Source organism: Aethalodelphis obliquidens, unplaced genomic scaffold, assembly GCF_003676395.1.
Source record: "Aethalodelphis obliquidens isolate GAN/ISIS:26980383/991018 unplaced genomic scaffold, ASM367639v1 scaffold7, whole genome shotgun sequence".
In the NCBI taxonomy this organism is placed as follows: Eukaryota; Metazoa; Chordata; class Mammalia; order Artiodactyla; family Delphinidae; genus Aethalodelphis; species Aethalodelphis obliquidens.
Window position 1 is genome coordinate 53,051,499 of NW_020837951.1, and position 18,883 is coordinate 53,070,381.

At 42.4% G+C, this 18,883-nt stretch overlaps 1 protein-coding gene across 5 annotated transcripts in view; it reads right to left on the bottom strand.

The window, feature by feature from the left end:
* Window positions 1–1,522: 1,522 nt before the first annotated feature.
* The window catches only part of PUM3 (pumilio RNA binding family member 3), a 65,466-nt gene continuing 48,105 nt past the window's right edge, over window positions 1,523–18,883 (bottom strand). The window contains exons 15-21 of one of the 5 annotated variants that reach the window (XR_003432663.1): window positions 17,564–17,706; window positions 16,680–16,902; window positions 14,963–15,050; window positions 12,531–12,621; window positions 8,718–8,850; window positions 8,319–8,412; window positions 6,857–7,352 (exon numbers count right to left, since the gene is read on the bottom strand). Coding sequence is in view for 4 of the 5 variants with exons in the window: in XM_027105775.1 (XP_026961576.1) it covers window positions 8,718–8,850; window positions 12,531–12,621; window positions 14,963–15,050; window positions 16,680–16,902; window positions 17,564–17,706 (678 nt within the window). In the remaining variant the exon portion in view is untranslated. The other 4 variants (XM_027105775.1, XM_027105774.1, XM_027105773.1 and 1 more) reach the window with 4 other exon arrangements.

An 18,883-nucleotide genomic window follows, 5' to 3' on the forward strand; every position in this document is an offset into this window, starting at 1 on the left:
CACTGAATCCCACGTGCCTAGAGCCCGTGCTCCGCAAGAGAAGCCACCGCAATAAGAAGCCTGGGAACCACAACGAAGAGTAGCCCCTGCTTGCCACAACTAGAGAAAGCCCACAGCACAGCAACAAAGACCCAACACAGCCAAAAGTAATAAATAAATTAAAAATAAATTTCTAAAAAAAAAAGAAGCTTGCGTCTAACGCAAGGGATCCAGGATTCGTGGGGCCTAAAGCCTGTACAATTTAGGATCTCCCCTTAAGAAAAAATTAAAGTATGAATACAAAATGATGTAGCAGGCTTTGGAATGCCAAGCAAGCAAGCGGCCCAGATGCTTAAGCCTCGTGGCTTCACAGGAAATCTGCTCGCAGTCTAATGCCTCCCTTCTGGCCCAGCTTGCTGACTGCATGCAGCACTGAGGACACCGTGCAGGAGATTGCAATCTCAGTGGTTTTCTAGCTTTTTGTTTGTTTTTAACAGCAGAACCCTGTTACAAAAAGAAACCTAACTCCAAATCTGAACGTGTTAAACAGATATTAGCGGGGCTGCTCTCACTGGAGCCTAGGTGGCTGGTCAAGAGCCCCATCGGCTCTGCCCCCACCTCCTACCACAGTGCTGCTCCCCAAGGCATCTCAGGGCAAGCTGGGACTTGGAGCATCCCATCTAGAAACCACCTGATCTACTGGTGGGTTGCGGGTTAGAACTCACATCTATCCCAAGCTCCTTTCATTCTACCATACTAATCCTTCGATTCCCAGGCCAGGCCAGGCCTCAAACGCCGTTTGCTGAGCTCTCACCTTATCCCAAATGCATGATTTGTTGTACTGTAGAATCAAAGTACCACGTATTACCTGCTTCTAAGGTGAGTCAGGACATGCCTGTCCCCCCACAATCCTGGTGGAGGAGAGCTGTGTACTCCTTGTATTAACTTAAGTCACCGAAGGTTCTTCCCCTGGAGAAGGTCCTTTCTCCCCTTCTTCCACCCTGCACCTCTGGCCGAGTCCCCGGCACACTGCAACCCTGTGACTTGGGAACCAAACAAGGCAAGGAATATCCAACCTATCTCGGGAATCATGAACACCTACAAAGTTTTACAAGGCATCTTCACATACACAATCTCATTTGATTCTGACCTCAACCCTCTGAAATTTTCAGGTACTATCTCTATTTTTATAAATAAGAAAACAGAAGTTTCTAAAGATTGTGACTCACATTCCTGGTCAGACTCAGGGCCGCGCTTCAAAGCCAGATCTTCTGAAAACACACTCCAAGTGCTTTTCACTGCGGTACTGCTCTCAAAAACCCCTCCCAGGGGCTTCCCTGGTGGCGCAGTGGTTGAGAGTCCGCCTGCCGATGCAGGGGACACGGGTTTGTGCCCCAGTCCGGGAAGATCCCACATGGTGCGGAGCGGCTAGGCCCGTGAGCCATGGCCGCTGAGCCTGCGCGTCCGGAGCCTGTGCTCCGCAACGAGAGAGGCCACAGCAGCGAGAGGCCCACGTACCGCAGAAAAAAAAAAAAACAAAAAAAACCCTCCCATTTGTAGTGAATGTTCTTGTTTAAAGAAGTCTACTAATTGAGGGAACGTGAAGCAGGTGGCTTGTTTTGTAGATGAGAAAACTGAGGACCAAAATCACCTGCCTAGTAAGGGGCAGAACCCACGCTGGGTCCAAGCTTCTCAAACAAATCCAAGGCAACTTCCTCTACAAAGCAATCACCTGGAGTTGGCCCAGTGTCTCCCGGTGCTGACTCACACCCATCTCTGCATGACAAGACCACTAAGCAAGTTGAAACCCTGGACTTCTCTGCTGTTCCTAGGCTTTTTGGCCCAGGTGAATGACCTCAAATTACCCCTTGCTCCTTCCCAAGGAAACAACTCCCTCTCCAAGCTGCCTAGCTCTCAGCATTCTACCCGAAAAGTTGATAGACTTTAAAGGAAGGTGTTAACCACGGGCTACAGCTAAAGGTGCTGTTCCTATCAGGGTTATTTGCATTTAAAAAACAGCCAATTTGGGCTCAAGTGCTTTCACCCTTGCTTCCTAACCTGTGGGCAGAAGAGACTGCAGGGGGCCTGCAGACCCTACCTTGCCCCAACCCCTAGCTACAAATGGAGTGAAGCCTTTTCAAAGGTACACAGCTGCTTTAAATTGATTGTAAATTATGTATTTAAAAGTGGTAATGAATTCATGGACCTTCCTATGTGATTTCTTAGCCAATACAAACTCAAAAGTGCAAGTGTAATACTGCATTTTGGGGCAAGGGTTGCTGAAATGTTTGATGTCAAAAAAACTCAACAATGGGAACTCTGACTTCCAAGTCACGGCTTTGTGACAACAAAGCTTTCCAGCAATCTCCAAATCTCCCATGATTCTACCTGGCCATTAGAAAGCCTGGCCCTGGGACTGAGCCCCAACCTGTGTATTCAGGCCCAGTTCTAGGTCCTTTTCACATGTAAACTCAATTGAAGTTGAGTTAAACCTCACAGCGATCCAGTGAAGCCCCAGAGCTCTAAATGCTCTTGTTTTGGTCCCATGCCAGATTCTGATTTGATGCTATTTGTTAAAAGGCGCACTTTACCCATTAACTAAACACCGTGGCCAAGTGAATGGTGCTGTGATTTGGGAGCCCTGGGTCACGTGCATCTGATGAAGGCAGGTCATGATGGGCTCACCCTACACAAACGGGACGACTGAAACGTGAGACGAGGGGAGCCCCCAAAGAGGCGCCAGCCAGACCAAAACACACGTCCACCAGGTTACATTACACGCAGATGCAACGGGTTTCAACACATCTATGTTTAGAGCTAGATTTAAGTATTAAGCAATACAGATGGGGCAGAATAGTTGATTGGGCAAGAAAAATAACACCCAAGACTTGTCCATTTCCTCAAAAGCACTTCCTTGCTGTTACACAGGTCTTTAAAAATCATGTTCATTCTTTCTATCACTGTCTACTGTGGAATGTAACAGCAGCAAGTCAATGTGTTCACTGGCAGGTTTATCAATAAGAACATGAGTTTTAAATGCAAGAGGATTTCTATCTAAAAGCAAAGTCTGTTTTCAAGCATCTGGAAGTCATTTAAAATACCTAAATTATTCATTATGCTTAATTATAGTCATCAAGAGCACAGTCAGATGATTCTCATAACCTTACCAGATTTCTATCACCTTCCACTTAAGTGCTATCACATATCGGCACAACGAAGAACTAATCATTTTCCCCAAGATAGAATTAATTCCCCTAAAAACAAGACAGCATGGACCAAAATTTCTCATTACCATGTTTTTGGAGCTCTCTTCGTCCACTTACATTCAGCAATGGGCATGAGGCCATGTTTAAACATTAGAAATCATTTTGATGAAAGATTCCAAACACCACTCCTTCACAGGGATGCAAGTGGAAACATCGGCACTATCTTCCAAGTCACTGTTTTGGGTACAAACATGCCCACAGCAATCAGTGTCTGTTTGCAAACTCTGGAATGCAGAGCAGAGCGGGCCGTTTAGTTACCATTCAGAAAAGACCAATCCAAATAACGTATCTACTGGTTGACTTCATTTAAACCCTTAAGAGTTCATCTGGGAAAAAGGGTAGGGAATTTGGAGGCACTGTGGTGGTAGAGGTTTTGAATTTAGAAAAGGTGTCTTAGTTTCCTAAGGCTGCCTAACAAATACCGCAGACTGGGCGGCGAAAACAACAGCAATTTATCTCCTCAAACAGCTTTTGGAGGCTGGAAATCCAAGATGAAGGTGTCAGCAGGGTTTGTTTCTTTTGGAATCCTCTTTCCCTGGCTTAGGGATGGCCCTCTTCTCTCTTGCCTTCACATGTTCTTCTCTTTAGGTGTGTCCTGATCTCTTCTTACAAGGACACCAGTCATACTGAACTAGGGCCTACCCATAAGACCTCATTTTACCCTAATTACCTCTTTAAAGACTCTATCTGCAGATAGTCATTTTCTGAGGTACGGTACAGAAGTGGGAGTGGCGGTTAGGATTCCCACACACACACTTGAAGGGGACAAAATGAATTCAGTCCTTAACAGATGGAGATGATTATAACCTGTTTCCTTACGTTAAACGGTTTCAGAGGTGAGAAAAAAGTTCAAGTGGCAGATTTTTATGCTTATTTAAGTTCATTAGTTTTAGAAATAGTTTGATTAGCGGCTCAGTATAAACTGTTGCTGCTTTTTCTGAGACCCTGTACTCTCTTAACCATTATTCTAAAAATATACACACACTCTTGTCTTTGTAAGATGTACTCTTAAGAGTGACTAATCTGCTATAAATAAGATGTAACCTTTTCAAAATTTCATTGCAAACAGAAACAAGTGCCATCACATATTTTAAAGAGCCTATCCTTTGCGTTCAGGCAAGCAGGAAGCCTTATTCCATTAGGCAAACACATATTACCCCAGGCTTAAAGGGGAACAGGTTCTCCTTCATTCTAGGCAACGTCAGATCGATCCCTGAGAAAAGCATGGGGTGCAATCTGAAAGCTACAAAAGCTAAATTTTAAAGTTAAAGACATTCTCAAAAGCAGGAAACTTTTGCATGGAAAATACATCCTCCATTCAGCCAGGCAGGTTGTTCTCAATTTGGTTAAAACCATTTGTTGATTTCTGCTAAGAATAAATTAAAATGGTAGAAAGTCAAAACAAAGAAAGAAACAAACAGGAGAGAAGTCATCGTCAGTGAACAACAACAAATATCTGGAAAAAGAGGAAGCCACGGAGAAAGTTATCAGGGCCAAGAAAGCTGAACACCACGTATAAGCAGGGGAGCAAGTTAATTCTCACTCTGATCTACAGAAAATCCCAGCAAGCAGAGGTGCTAAGTACTGGGAAAAGCTGGAGTGAGGCCTAGGATGGAAAACAGGAGGATTGGCTAAAACTGGTTGACTACCCCTCCACACACTGGCAGAAGGCTGAGAGTTTAGTTTGTGGACTCACAGTGGTTCGATTTCTTCAGACAAGGGGGTCCCAGGCATACGAGAACATGAGGGAGAGGTGCTGTACTCAAAGCAGGTGGGTTAATGAAAATCTGCACACAGTGTTGAGCACCCAGAATTCTGGCTGCCAGGTGGACTTCCCCCTAGAGGCACAGAATGGCCCAGACACAAGGCCCATGGATCCTGACATCTGGAGGACTCCAGTGAAACAGGAGCATCCCTACCTCATCACCTGTGTAACGAGCAGTCAACAGTCCAGAAGGGCCTGCCCCCTTTCTGATCAGCTTTAAATGTCTTAAGTATACAAAGGAGAGCCAAAGATCTCTCCCAGAAAGTCTCAAACATGAGAGACCAAAATAAACAAAAAGTGCAGACACAGGAGAGAAAGCAAGGTAAAACAAACAAACAAAAAAGACAACATTCCCAGGGATTTAAGAGATACTTCATTCAAGAAACAAGAAAAGAACAGGTCAACGGAAGGGCTGACAGAGAAAGTGGAGGAAATATCTCACACAGAAAGCAAAACAAAGAGCCAAAGAATTGAAAAAGAAAATTAGAGGATCAAATCAGCATTCGAAATCTGCAAAACAGATTTCTTTCAACGAGAAAGAATAGAGAAAATAGGGTTGGAGGAGCAGGGGGTTAGGGAGACAATACAGATACAGCCCCCAAATGGAAGGGCTTCACGTCTCCGACTAAAATCCTCAAGTACCCAGCACGAAGAATAAAGAGCAGACACACATGACACATAGCAATGCACGTGATCCTGAAATACAAGGAGGCTGGGGATAAAAAAAGTCCTGAAACCTTTCAGAGAAACCCCTCACAAACCCCCCCCCCAAAAAGGCCACATATAAAAGACTGAGAATAAGAATGGCATTAGACTTCCATAGTAACTCTGCAAGCCAAAGAAAATATTGACCAATGTCTTCAAAATTCCAAGGCAAAATGAATTTCAAACTAGAACTCTATATCCAGCTAAACTAGGTGTCCAGGTGTGAAAGGGTAGAACAGACATTCAGACTTTAAAATTTTCCCTCATATGCATTCTTTCTCAGGATGCTACTAGAGATTGTGCCCCATTCAAAAGAGGATGTTAAGCAAGAAAATGAAATGCATGGGATCCTCAAATGGGCTCTCCATAGGAGACATGAAGGGAAGGCCTGGGATGAGGACGGCTGTGCTGCAGGTTCTTAGGACGCCCAGAAAGCCAGGTGGCTCCAGCGGAAGTGTCTGCCAGTTGACCTGATGTAGTGGATAGTGTGGAAGTCAGTATTCACTGACAGGTTAGCACAATTTTGGCTTCAAGTTTCTAAAGATTCAGCTCAAAATGGCCTCAATGATAAATGAAAGTTAATTTTCTCACATAACAGGAAGTTCAGGGGTAGGGCAGCTCCAGGAGTTGATTTATTCAGCAGTTCAACATCAAAGTTTCAGATTCTTTCAACCTTTTACTCAGCCATCCTCAGTATGCTTTCTGCATATACTGAAGTCAGCCGGCAGGAAAGGGACTCTGTTCCTTGTGGGTGTGAGACCAAAGGAACCTCTCCCAGGAATATACTTCTCTTCTGAGGTCCATTGGCCAGGCTCCTTCCTAAATCCATCACTGACTTAAGGAAAGGGCCCCTGGGATTAGTTCATACCAGTGATCTTTTGCATGAACCACACAAGGGAAATGTTTGTATGGCCTGTTGGAGTAAGGGCTGAAGCTGTTAAAATTTCAGCACATCTATGACCCACTGGAGGCACACTAGATGGGACATACTGGAGCCATCGGGAAAGGGGTTGACCCCAGAATAACATGTGAGCCTTGCCAGGCTGAAAAAAGAGGAAAATGCCTACTGGAGAAGAGTGTATGCAATTCTGATGGACAGTTTGAGAAAAATTAATTATAGGAATGTAGGAAAGTAAGCAAATAAAAATAAACGAGGCAATTTATTAATTCCAGGAAAAAAAATGGTATAGGAAATGTCATGACAACTCACTACTTCCTTCAGTATTTAACAACTGACGTCAACATAATCATATAAACTGAACATCAATTTATCAAAGATGATGCAATTCTACTGGGAAAATGGAAAGAAAAGAAGTAGGGAGACAGTGGTGGTGAAGTCTCAATCTGTATTTTTCCATAACAGGAAGTTAAAAGAAAATGCCTAAAACGGATAGCTTTTTTTTTTTAACCCACAAAAATCATATATTTAAAAACTTAGCAGAGCTAAAAAGAACTGAAAGTCGTTGCTTCTGGGGAGGACAAGGCAGGGGTGTGGAGGAGTGGGGCAGAAGAAGAATTTCTTCTTTCGTTATATGCTTCATAATATTCGAACTTTCCAAACTACGGATGTTATTTTTTTAGTCTTACAGATGGAACAAACAGCAGAATTTCTGTCCCCCTCTCTTTCCAAATGGGCCCTTTATATGGAAAACAAACACACAATATATCAGTCAAACAAAAGCAAGCTCTTCCCCATTGTCTCCCACACCACCCCCAGTTCCCCCAACGGTCCCACCTCTACCCTTAGACCTGGCTGGGTCGTGGTGGTGGGGGGGCGGGGTACAGGGTGGGGGGTAGGAGGAGAATCCATGCCAAAAGAGAATTACAGGCATCGGCTCTTTTGCTCCTGCAGGGTTCAATGCACCCACAGGAGAGGGCAGCAGGTAACGTCCTGGCAGCTCATCCATTGGGAGTAGTCCTGGGACGCAGCGGTCTGGTAGGAAAGGCACAGCTGTTCACCTGAGGTGTAACTGCAGTGACAGACCTGAGTGGGTGTCCTGTGACATCAGGCTACTTAGAGGAAGCCCCAAGGCCTGGTTTTGAAAGCAGTCAGGTATTCATAGGCAGGGCTACATGAGCCTGGCCATGAACTCTTCCAAGGTTCACCAATCCTTCCAAGCTTTGTTGCTTGGAAGCCAAGTGTAGTTTTAAAATTCAAACATCCTACTTGTACTTAAATTCCAACTTCTGCACTATTAACAAATTGCATATCCTTCTAACTCAAACCCTGTAGGCCTCAACTACTTCAGGGAAAGTCCCAAGAGAGAAAGTCTCACTACAAGGAGCTATTTACTTGGAAGGCCCAGTTTCAAAGACAGGAAAATCTCTCCTGTGACAATGACCTTAACACTGCTACCCACTATGATCCCCTAATTCATTCAGCACATTTCCTCCTAAAAATCTTAACTTCCTGGAGTGGCTTGTTTCAAATAAAATCTAACATGGCACCCAATCCATAAGGCAGCTAGGAATGCAGCTGTCCTGGATGCAGAGTATCCCCATGACGGTACCCAACAAGCCCCAAGCCTTCCTGAAGTTCAGTTCAAAACCACTGACTGCCACCTCACTGCTCCCACCAAGGACTCCCCGTGGCTCTCCTTTACCACATCCTGCCTTCCTCTGAAGCAGGAAACTCTCAGGTTCCTCCTCCTCCATGAAGCCCTCTCAGACTACTGTTCACTGAAGATGTCTTCTCCCCTGAATCAATGCACAATTAAATAAAATTAAATTTTATATAAATTTGGTTGGTCTCACTGTGCATGACTGTTAAACATTTTACATTGTAATCTGCTTACTATTCAATATGATAAAAGAGAAGGCTGAGATTTTTTTTCTTAAAAAGGCCATTTTTAGAAATCATTTTATCAATAGATTCTTATACAAAGAAGAAACACATATACAGAGCACCCAAATTACCAGTAAGATGGACCCTAGCCCTTCTTTTCTGTACTGGGAAAACAGAAGAGGAAAAATGACTCCAACTTGTTCTTAGCAGTTTCTACCTAGGCAGTCAGTTTTTCAAGTAGCATTTCTATTCCTTTGCTGGTGTTTTTGCTTTTTTCCAATGTGGGAATAAGGCTTTTCAATCCAGCTTTGACTTTATTTGCAACATCTTGATCAGAGCTCTGGAGAAGGCTGAAGAGAGAAGACAAAAATTAACAAACAAAAAATTAAATTTCATAAAAAACCCTTAGATTGTCTGCAAATACTACCTTCGCACACAGTACAAAAAATTCATTGACTTGTGAGACAAGTTGTGTAACTATAAATACTTTTTTTTCCCATTGATCAGATGAATGATGGGGGCTAGTAGCCTATATTCTAAAACCACATAATAGGTCCTGCTTTCACTTTGTCTTAGGACGAACACCCTGCCTCAAAATTGTTTACTACATTTATTCTACCTTTCCTTCTCCACCTAGAAAAGCTCAGGAGCAAGGACCCTGTGCTTTATTTATCTCATGGCACCATGTACACAGAGCAGACAGTCAAGAAATGCTCAGAGTGACTGAATTAACATGCGTGAATAGGTGTACACGGAGGAACGGTGGGGAGCATGAAAGGTAAGCAGTTAATGAATGGCCTTCTTACTGAACTCTATTGCCAAAACACTGAGTGAAGGCGTAAAGAGCTTTACCTTGGAGCTTAACTGCCCAGATCTGAAACCTGCCTCTGCCACTCAGTAACTATACAACCAAGAGCATGCTATTTAAATTCTCAAAGACTCAGTTTCCTGGCCTGCAGAATGGGAACAAAAGAACCTGCCTTCTTCACAGGGTTGTGTTTTGAGGCTCACATGATCCTGTATCTGAAACACCTATAGCCAGAGCCGGGCTCCTAGTTAACCACTTGATCAGTGTGACTCATTCAACAAAATGAGGTCAGCTCTGCTCTCTGAGACCTTGCTGGCGTACTTTATCACAGGTGAGCAGAGCTCTTCAGACTGGCAACAAGTAGGCCCCTTGCTCTAAATAGGGGCCAAGTCACAGGCACTCAACCACCAAACCCCAGGGCCGAATTTCCTATTCTCCCCTGACGTCCTCACGACCACGTTTAAATGCTGACCACTGAAACACAACCCAGAAAGAAATCACGTGGCATGTTTGAAAGACCCTGGTCCCAATAATTTCCATCATGTCCACAGAGAGGAGGACATGCTTGTGGAAGACAAGCAACAAGTACTGCTTGCCACCTGCAAAGCTGAAAAGTAAAGTGCCCTCTCAATAGACTTGTGACTCACAGGTGTTCGTATTTTCTAAACCTTGGCTAAACACACAGTCACACAGTGCATAATAGTGACACAAGTTAATATTTACTGAACACACGCATTAAACATAATGCTAAGCACTATGTATGCATCATCCCATTTAGTTTTCATAACAACCTAGGATTATTATTAATCTCATTGTACCTCCAAGAAAGTTAAGGCTCAGAAAAGCTGAGTAATTTGCCTAAGGCCACACAGTGAGCTGGGACTGGAACCCAGGCAGTCTGTCTAGAGCTCATGCATTTAAATGCTAGAGAATTATGCTTCTCTGAGTTATTTTTCAGACTGCATACAAGGCTGACTTTTTCACCCAGAATGACACTTTGTCACTCTAAAAAAGATTTAGCAAAACAAACAAACAAAAACAAACACGCACACACACACATACTGCACGAGTTTTAAAGAAAAATATAAACAAGGAAAGAATTTTGCCAAACAAGCACATGACAGTATTCTAACGCCAAATAAAAATAATTATTATATTAATCAATTATTAATTTATCTCCAGTTTCACTTCCCTTTAGAACCTCAGATACTTTATGTTCAGATATTTCATATTCCCGTTTTAAGGAATATTCCATAATAAACCTACAGTATCCTTCTCATGTTTGAAATCCACCCAAGGGGAGCTCTGATTGATGAGCAATCTTTAAAAATTAATTCTGTTGAGGATTTTTGCATCTATGTTCATCAGTGATATTGGCCTGTAGTTTTCTTTCTTTGTGACATCTTTGTCTGGTTTTGGTATCAGGGTGATGGTGGCCTCGTAGGATGACTTTGGAAGTGTTCCTCCCTCTGCTACATTTTGGAAGAGTTTGAGAAGGACAGGTGTTAGCTCTTCCCTAAATGTTTGAGAGAATTCGCCTGTGAAGCCGTCTGGTCCTGGACTTTTGTTTGTTGGAAGATTTTTAATCAGTCTCAATGTCAGTGCTCGTGACTGGTCTGTTTATATTTTCTATTTCTTCCTGGTTCTGTGGCACATATACAATGGAATATTACTCAGCCATAAAAAGAAACGAAATTGAGCTATTTGTAATGAGGTGGATGGACCCAGAGTCTGTCATACAGACTGAAGTAAGTCAGAAAGAGAAAAGCAAATACGGTATGCTAACACACATATATGGAATCTAAAAAAAAAAAAAATGCTCTGATAAACCTAGGGGCAGGACAGGAATAAAGACGCAGACATAGAGAATGGATTTGAAGACATGGGGAGCGGGGAGGGTGAGCTGGGACGAAGTGAGAGAGTAGTATTGACATATATACACTACCAAATATAGATAGCTAGTGGGAAGCAGCCGCATAGCACAGGGAGATCAGCTCGGTGCTTTGTGACCACCTAGAGGAGTGGGAGAGGGAGGGTGGGAAGGAGATGCAAGAGGGAAGGGATACGGGGTTATATGTATACATATAGCTGTATAACAAAGTGAATCAACTATACTCCAATAAAGATGTTAAAAAAATTAATTTTACGGCATTGCCATAATTTTTAGTTAATTGAGTGTAATGAAAGAATGTGTCAGTAGGTGTTAACATTCCAAATGCCCAGGAAAGAAATTCATGTCAAAAAGTTCATGTTTCAGCTAATAGACTCTGGCTGTTCAACACCAACTGGAAAATTAGCTAATTTTAATGAGAAATAAACTAGTGATCTGTATCACCCATATATTTGGAGATACTGATATACCTAAAAATAATGAATGCCCGTTTGGAATGTACGTATTTGTGAGTATATGTGTACCAAATCAAAATATATATTGAAGAAATGCCTACAACATTTATAAACATATACAAATTAAACTGCATAGTAACTTGCATGTGAAATACTGTGGGAAATTCAAGCTGAGACTGGTAACTGTTTTTCCAAATCTCGGTAACACAGCAGGGCAAAAAAAATCAACAGTGATTACTTCAAAACAACACACAAATCTATTTTAAAATGAATATCCTTAATAAAAGGATCTTATCTGGGAATAGAATAGATGGAAATTTCAATGACCTGTAAATTATAAACTCAACCTATGTCCAAACAACAATATACAAGTTAAGCATATGTCTCAATTCACAAATCATCAGTTTTCTAACATTTTAATTAGAAACAAAGATTAATTAGCATGCAGACTTTAATAGCAAATGCTTCTCGAATCCTTTTAGAATAGTTGAAAACAAAGTCAGTAAAGTCAGTCACGATTTGAAAAACAACTCTGTCAGTTTTTACAGGAACAAAACTAATCCATTAAAAAAGAATACAAGTAAACTTTGGCCCAAACCATACATGTGGTGAAACAATCCAACGACGCCTTGTGAATGCCCTAATTCTATGATCCAAAAGAGGGCGTATGAGAAAAACTGTAAGGACTGATGCAAGAGTTACATTTGCTCTCTAATATTTGGTATCCTTGTCTAGACCAAGAGTAACTGACAGGAATGCTGGACTATTGGAAACAGACATTAGAACTGAGAAGTAAGCGTGAAGGAAGCATGCTGCGCACCCACGGGCATTGAGGACAAGGACCCTAAGCAGAAAAAAGGCACACTTTCTACACACCTGGAAAGAATAATGGCTCCTCGATTGACACTAGCCCAGGACTTCAGGTTCTTCATACCAACAAGCTCTACGAGTGTTTTTGCAAAACAACCTGTAAAATAAACTTCATGAACATCATATACCCAGATTTAAACTCCCAATCTCTCTCCCTACTAGGCTTAAAGCTGGAAACCTGTTTTAATGAGAAAGCTAATAAAGCGTTCTCACCCAGTATCACTTAACACTAAAAATTCTAGCTCAGCTTTATGTAATGAGTTTTTAATACAGCCATTTCTCTCCACTCTGACCCAAATCCTCAGCTATGTTTAGCAGTAATTACTCAAGAGAAACAATGACTTCTTATAAAATGCTCGCTTGGTCACGTTTACATTTCTTTGTACTATTTAATGATTTAACCCTGACCTGAAAATTATTCAGGAAGTAAATGTTTGACAGCAGCACCTCGTGTTTGGTTAAAGTCAAGTTTCCCCTCAAGGAAAATGCTCACTCAGAAGGTGCCTTGAACCCAATTAACGGTCAAATGACTATTCTGGCTTATACCTGGCAATTTCTCTCTACAATACTAAACATTCGTTCACCCATCAAAAATACGATTCATGTTTTGTTATTATAGTATATCCGATTCCCAAGGTCTCAGAGTGTATTATCTTATTCACTGTGCCACCTCAGTGTTAACTAACTCTTGGACAAAGGAGAAATTCTGAAGACTAGGATCTGGTACAGATGGAGGTGGGGACAACCTATCTTAAAGGCAAACGTCTTGGGGAGGTAGCACGTAAAATTCAAAGATACCCAAATATGAGGAGCCTTTAAAAGCCAAGAGGCCCACGACTGTTTTACTCTTCGTGGCACATGCTCAAGAGGGACAGAAATCAGCTGGTGAGGCAGACAGTGTTTTCCAAAGGTGACCACAACAGTATCTCCTGTCTGTGTATGCTCCTAGAGTAGTGCCACTCCCTCATCTAAAGGTGGAACTGATGTCTTCTCCTTTCGAACTGGGTGGGCCTTTGTGACTGACTTACTCAAGAGAGTACGATACAACTGCCCTTAAATAACTTCTGAGGCCAAATCATGAAAGTACCATGCACCTACTTTGTCCTTCTAAAACCCAACCACTATATTGTGAGGAAACCCAACAGCCTAGGGAGAGGAAGCGAGGCTGCTGGACGTAGCCACTGCCAGCCATTATGAAAGTGGATAATCCGACCCCAAGACAAGCAGCCCTAGATGACTCAGAGTAGAGCTTCTGAGCTCCACCAAACACTGACCAAATGACTGTTGTTTTGAAAACTAAGTTTTGAGGTGGCTTGTTACACAGCAACAGATCACCAAGACAGCTAGCCACTCATTTGGTGCTACATGAACATGACAAATACATCAAGTTCAAACAGATGTGTTTTAGGGTTGCCAGGGCAATTTAAATGAGGAGAAAAGTCACTAGAAAATTGCTTGGATTTTAAAAGCAAGACAACTTTTCTGACATAAGCTCAACTATGCACCAACTTTTTAATAATAAAAAGATAATTCAATACATTATTTTTTCTTCAAAATTTATTACCAGAAGCTTCCTCTTTTATAAAAAATTTACAGTGAGAAATAGGCCCAAGTCTCTGTTCTTAAAGTTAGAGTGAGAAGTAACAGTTCTATTACTATACTGGTTGCCTCGCTAGCCATTAGAACTGCAACTTGCCTCAAGACATAAATTCATGATCTGTCACTCTTTTCAGACACAGTAACAGAACGCCCAAACTGTTTTAACTCAGTGGCAGGAAGCCTCTTTAGTGGCTAAAATACCAGATGGAGTTTGAATTTAGAAAGAGAAGGTCTGGTCAAAGACAGGACTGAGAGAGGAATGATACGCAAGTTTTCACTCATCAATAAATAAAAGATGCTGTCCTCCTCTTGAGAGCTGAGTTTCTACAGAGCAGCTGTAAGGTTTATGAAAAACCAGGAAGTGCCAAGGCCTGGCTTGCTCTTTGGTCATATATATTTCAATGCCAAATAGGCACCAGTTCAAAATTCTCTGATGAGGATAATTTTCTTCTGCTTATCCTTTCCTCAAAACTAAAGATAAATATGCTTTTCAACTGGGATGATGATACTCACAAACTGGCCCTCCTACTCTGCTCTCACCATCCTCAAAGAATAAAATGGCATTTTAGAATGTTGGACAAGCCCGTTTTGAAGTCTGAAGTAGCAGAGGAGGGAGGAGAGAAAGGGAGGGAGGGTGGGAAAGGGAAAGAAAATGAAAGGATTCTAGGAGACAAGTTTCCAGGGGGAAAAAGCATTATTTGCAACCACTAAATCATTTCTTACTCACAAACTCAACAGACTCTCATTTGAACTTAAATGGCCGGCATAAAGTTCAGGGATGCCAGATATGACTGAAATTCCACATCCAATACAAGAAAAGGTCAAGTTGCACAGCCTACCTTCTCGTCCACTTTCTTTCATCTTTCTATCTTGCTCTATTAACCACTTCAGAACTAGATGTCCTGCAGGATGTTCTGCAACGTGAAGCTGTGAGGGGTCAAGAACATATTAATTAAAAAGCTGTTTTTATCCACTCTATATCACCACATACGGATAAAGTCTCAGGCGAGTTGAAAGTTCCAAAAGGCTTAAGAGGTCTTTATCTACAATGACTACTACACCTGGAGGGACGAGAGATCTACTCCAACCCTGACTGAAATGAAGATGGTTATTCAAGATAACATGGCCACTGAGGCAGCTCACATTCAGCTTCATGAGCTCCAGTTTGAACAGCTCCACCACCAGGCTCATCTTAAGATCATGCTAACCACTTTCCAGATTGTCATACGCAATTCTGAGGAGCAAAGAAACCGATGGGACAGAACACTACAGCAGAAACATTAAAACCTAAATGCTGAATGATGTTTAAATCATCCTTTAAGGTGATGCCCGAGGAGCACTAGCTGATGAGCAGGCTCACTCCTCTTCAAGGGCCATACCAACTGCTCGCACAGAGATCCCCTAGGACCTCTCCTTGCCCAGCACGGGAGACAACAGGCCCTGTGTCCTTACAGAGGAACTTTCATTACACATGCATCGTCCCAATTTGTTAACAGGATCTGCCCTGTGAGGGCAGGAGCCAGGGTGTCTCTAAGATCCATGGCCCATTTCTTTCCCCATCTCCTGTGTCAGAGAACAGTGGGCTCCCCATCCATGTGGGTCCATCAGGAGCTCACAACCCAGCGCGGGGCGAGGGCCTGGCAGGATCTGGCTTCCGCCTTCCTCTTCCCTTTGCTCACTGATTTCCAGCCCCCTGAGCCTCCTGTTCTCAAACATGCCGAGCTTCTTCCTTCCTCCAAGGCGGCCGCACATGCTCTTCTCTCTGCCTAGAATCTTCTTTCTTCACTCAGCTACCAGTCCTTTGGGTCTCAGCTTAGCTTTCACTGCCTCAGGAAGCCCTCCTAGGACAGGTTGCCTCCCATTTGTATATAATCCCATAGAACCTGGCGTTTTCCTTCACAGCACGTATCTCTATTCTACAATAATCATTTGTGTGCATATTTATTTAAGTATTGTGTTTCCCCAAACGGTATTCTCTTTTTTGGGGGTGGGGGGTGTTGACCACTGCCTAGCACATATTCAGTGCATGAACCAAGAAACTTAAGATACAGGCAGAATAACACAAGGCCCAAATAACACAGGCAGGAGCTTTCAGAAAGAGGGAAAACTTTCTGATTGAGAGGGAACTAAGGGAGACTTCACGGAGAAGGATTCCAAGGCCCTGGAAGGATTAATAAGGCTTTCTACAGGAAGAGCGCAGGAAAATGGAAACATAAGTAGCACGTGAGGTTGAGAAAAGAAGTACATACAAATGAAGGAAGTGCAAAAGTCCACAGCAAATTCAAAACAAAATTAAGAACACAGAATATGCTGGAAAGACAGCCTGGGTCAATCACGGACAGCATTAAGAGGATTTTGTTTTTACTCTACAGGTATGTGGAGTCATCAGAAGACAGTGAGTGTTAACAGCACTGTTTTGAATTCGCAATTTCCAAATGTACTGTGGGTATGAGGTGAGTTAATTATCACTAAAATTCTCTTTATAGCAATGTTCCCAGTGATTGGCGTTTTTGCAGCCACTGTGGCTTTCCCGCCTGTCTCACGATAGCACAGTACCTCTCCGTCCTTGCCACCAGGATGCAGCTCTGCCGCTGCCAAACTGGCGACGGCATTCATGGCGGGCTGCACATCTCCAATGGCAGCTCCCAGGATGTCAGCCACAAGCACACACGCAGACTTATCCAGCACCACCTCTTGGGCGTGTCCTTGCAGGTAGCTTAGCAAAGCTGGAGAAATGGATTCTAAGAGTTCTCGTCGGCGGATCTCTGTATCTTTCTTACTGTGGTAACATGTTGAATGAAGAATTAAGGTAAGATAAATAGCAAAGGAAATATGGTGTTTTATTATCACAGAAATCTCTAAGGGCTTATAACAGTTTGTGCCATGCTCTGTTGTCTAATTTCTGTTGTGCATGTAGATAAGCAGTTTGAGGGCGGGATATCTGGCTTTCATCTTTGTGTCCCCAGGATCTGAACAGTGCCTGGCACAGAATGAGCGCTCAATAAGTGAAGCTTGCCTTGTGTAATACAAAAAAAAAAAAATCCCGAACCAACCCCAAACCAAATAACGACAGTAACAAAATATCTTACAACACATGTTTAGACTACTTTATGGATTCTGCTCCCTACAGTACTTGATTAAGTGGTACCAGTTGCTTTAAACATAAAGCAAAACACACACCCGAGCGCCTGCTATGTGCTGGGCCTCAGAGGCGTTCTTTTGGCGTGATGCTTTCATTTCCTTTTCAGGATAAAAACTTTAAGAATCTGCCAAAACTACAGGCTGAAAAATGGAATTCACCTTTGGAGTTTTAGAGAGGGAGGGAGCATGAGAGGTGTACACATGTGAGTAGATTTATGGAAGCACATGCCACTCAAAATGAATGAACAATCAGAGCAGAGGAATAAAGGGCCCAAGCCCTTTATTCTACTGTCCCTCACCTGTGTGCGTTACCGTCTCCTTTCTGCAGAACTTCAATGATCTCTCTTACCGTGTGTGCAGGATCTCTGGGGCTTAGTAAATACAACAGGACCTTCCTTCCATATTTGTCATTTACTATGTTAGGCAAGGAATTAATAATTTCCTGTAAAATTATAGAAACAAAAAGTGAATCTATATGCTTAAAATAAACTATGATTGGAATCTGAATGGTAAAGAAGGATACATAACTTTTCCCCAATGTACTTAATGAAAAATGTAGAGCTAGTTCTGAAGTCGTCTCATTAAAGCACAAAGAAATTTACACTCGGAATACAGAACTGCCTCTCTACTGGGACTAGCATTACTGAACAATCCATCTGTATTTAACCGACCAAGCTCAAGAACTTAAAAAATATATGTCTAAAGGAGTTATCTCATTCATTGTAACCAATATTTCTTAGGCCACTATTACTAGGGACATTGCTTGCTGGGCCCACTGAGCAGATACAGTTAATTTGCAGCTGCACTTAAATGGAGCAGCAGCATTGATGACGACCATTCTTATTAGAATTTCCCTAATGAGATGTATGTGAAAGGAGATAAAGAAACTCCGTTAAATAGAACAAGTGGATAAAGGCTTTTAAAGTTAGGTTACTTACTCATGGCAAATGAAGGCTGTTTAAGTATCACGTGGAAAACAAAAAGAGCGGGGAGGGAAATAAATGCAGAAAGACTCCATGGAGCAGTTACAAATAATTGCATTCTATGACATCTCCAATCAACTTAACAAGAACAGTAACCTCCTTTTCTAGTTGTTTGATTAAGGAACAAAGGCAATGTCATCCCCACCCCAACTGAGCTCCTGTGTAGATTTGGCGATACTTGCAAGGACAGAAAAATCATTGTTTAAAAATTCGTTTACTCTACGTATGCAACAGAAAAATCATTAGTCTTTCCCTCTCTAACATTCCTATTTCTTACAGCAAACCTAATATTCAAAGCCAAGTGTGTCTGAACACCAGAGATTCTTCAGAACTGGCTGGGGCCACAGAAAGAATTCAGTCCAACCACCCAGCTTTACAGATGAGGGGCCCAGAAAGGGGGGAGGTGACCTGCAGGAGGACATGAGAGTGGCAGTGCAAGGGCTCTCACTAGTTCTGCTCCTCTGACTTCAACTCTAGTCTCTTTCAAAGAAAACATACACCCCATTCTTAAGGAAAGGAATTCTCCAGATGATATACTCAGATCTGCTATTCTCTTGAGTGCCTACTGATTACGAGATTAGTAATTTAGGTGCAGGAAAAAAAAAAAAAAAACAAGCTAGAAAATAGGTGCAACAG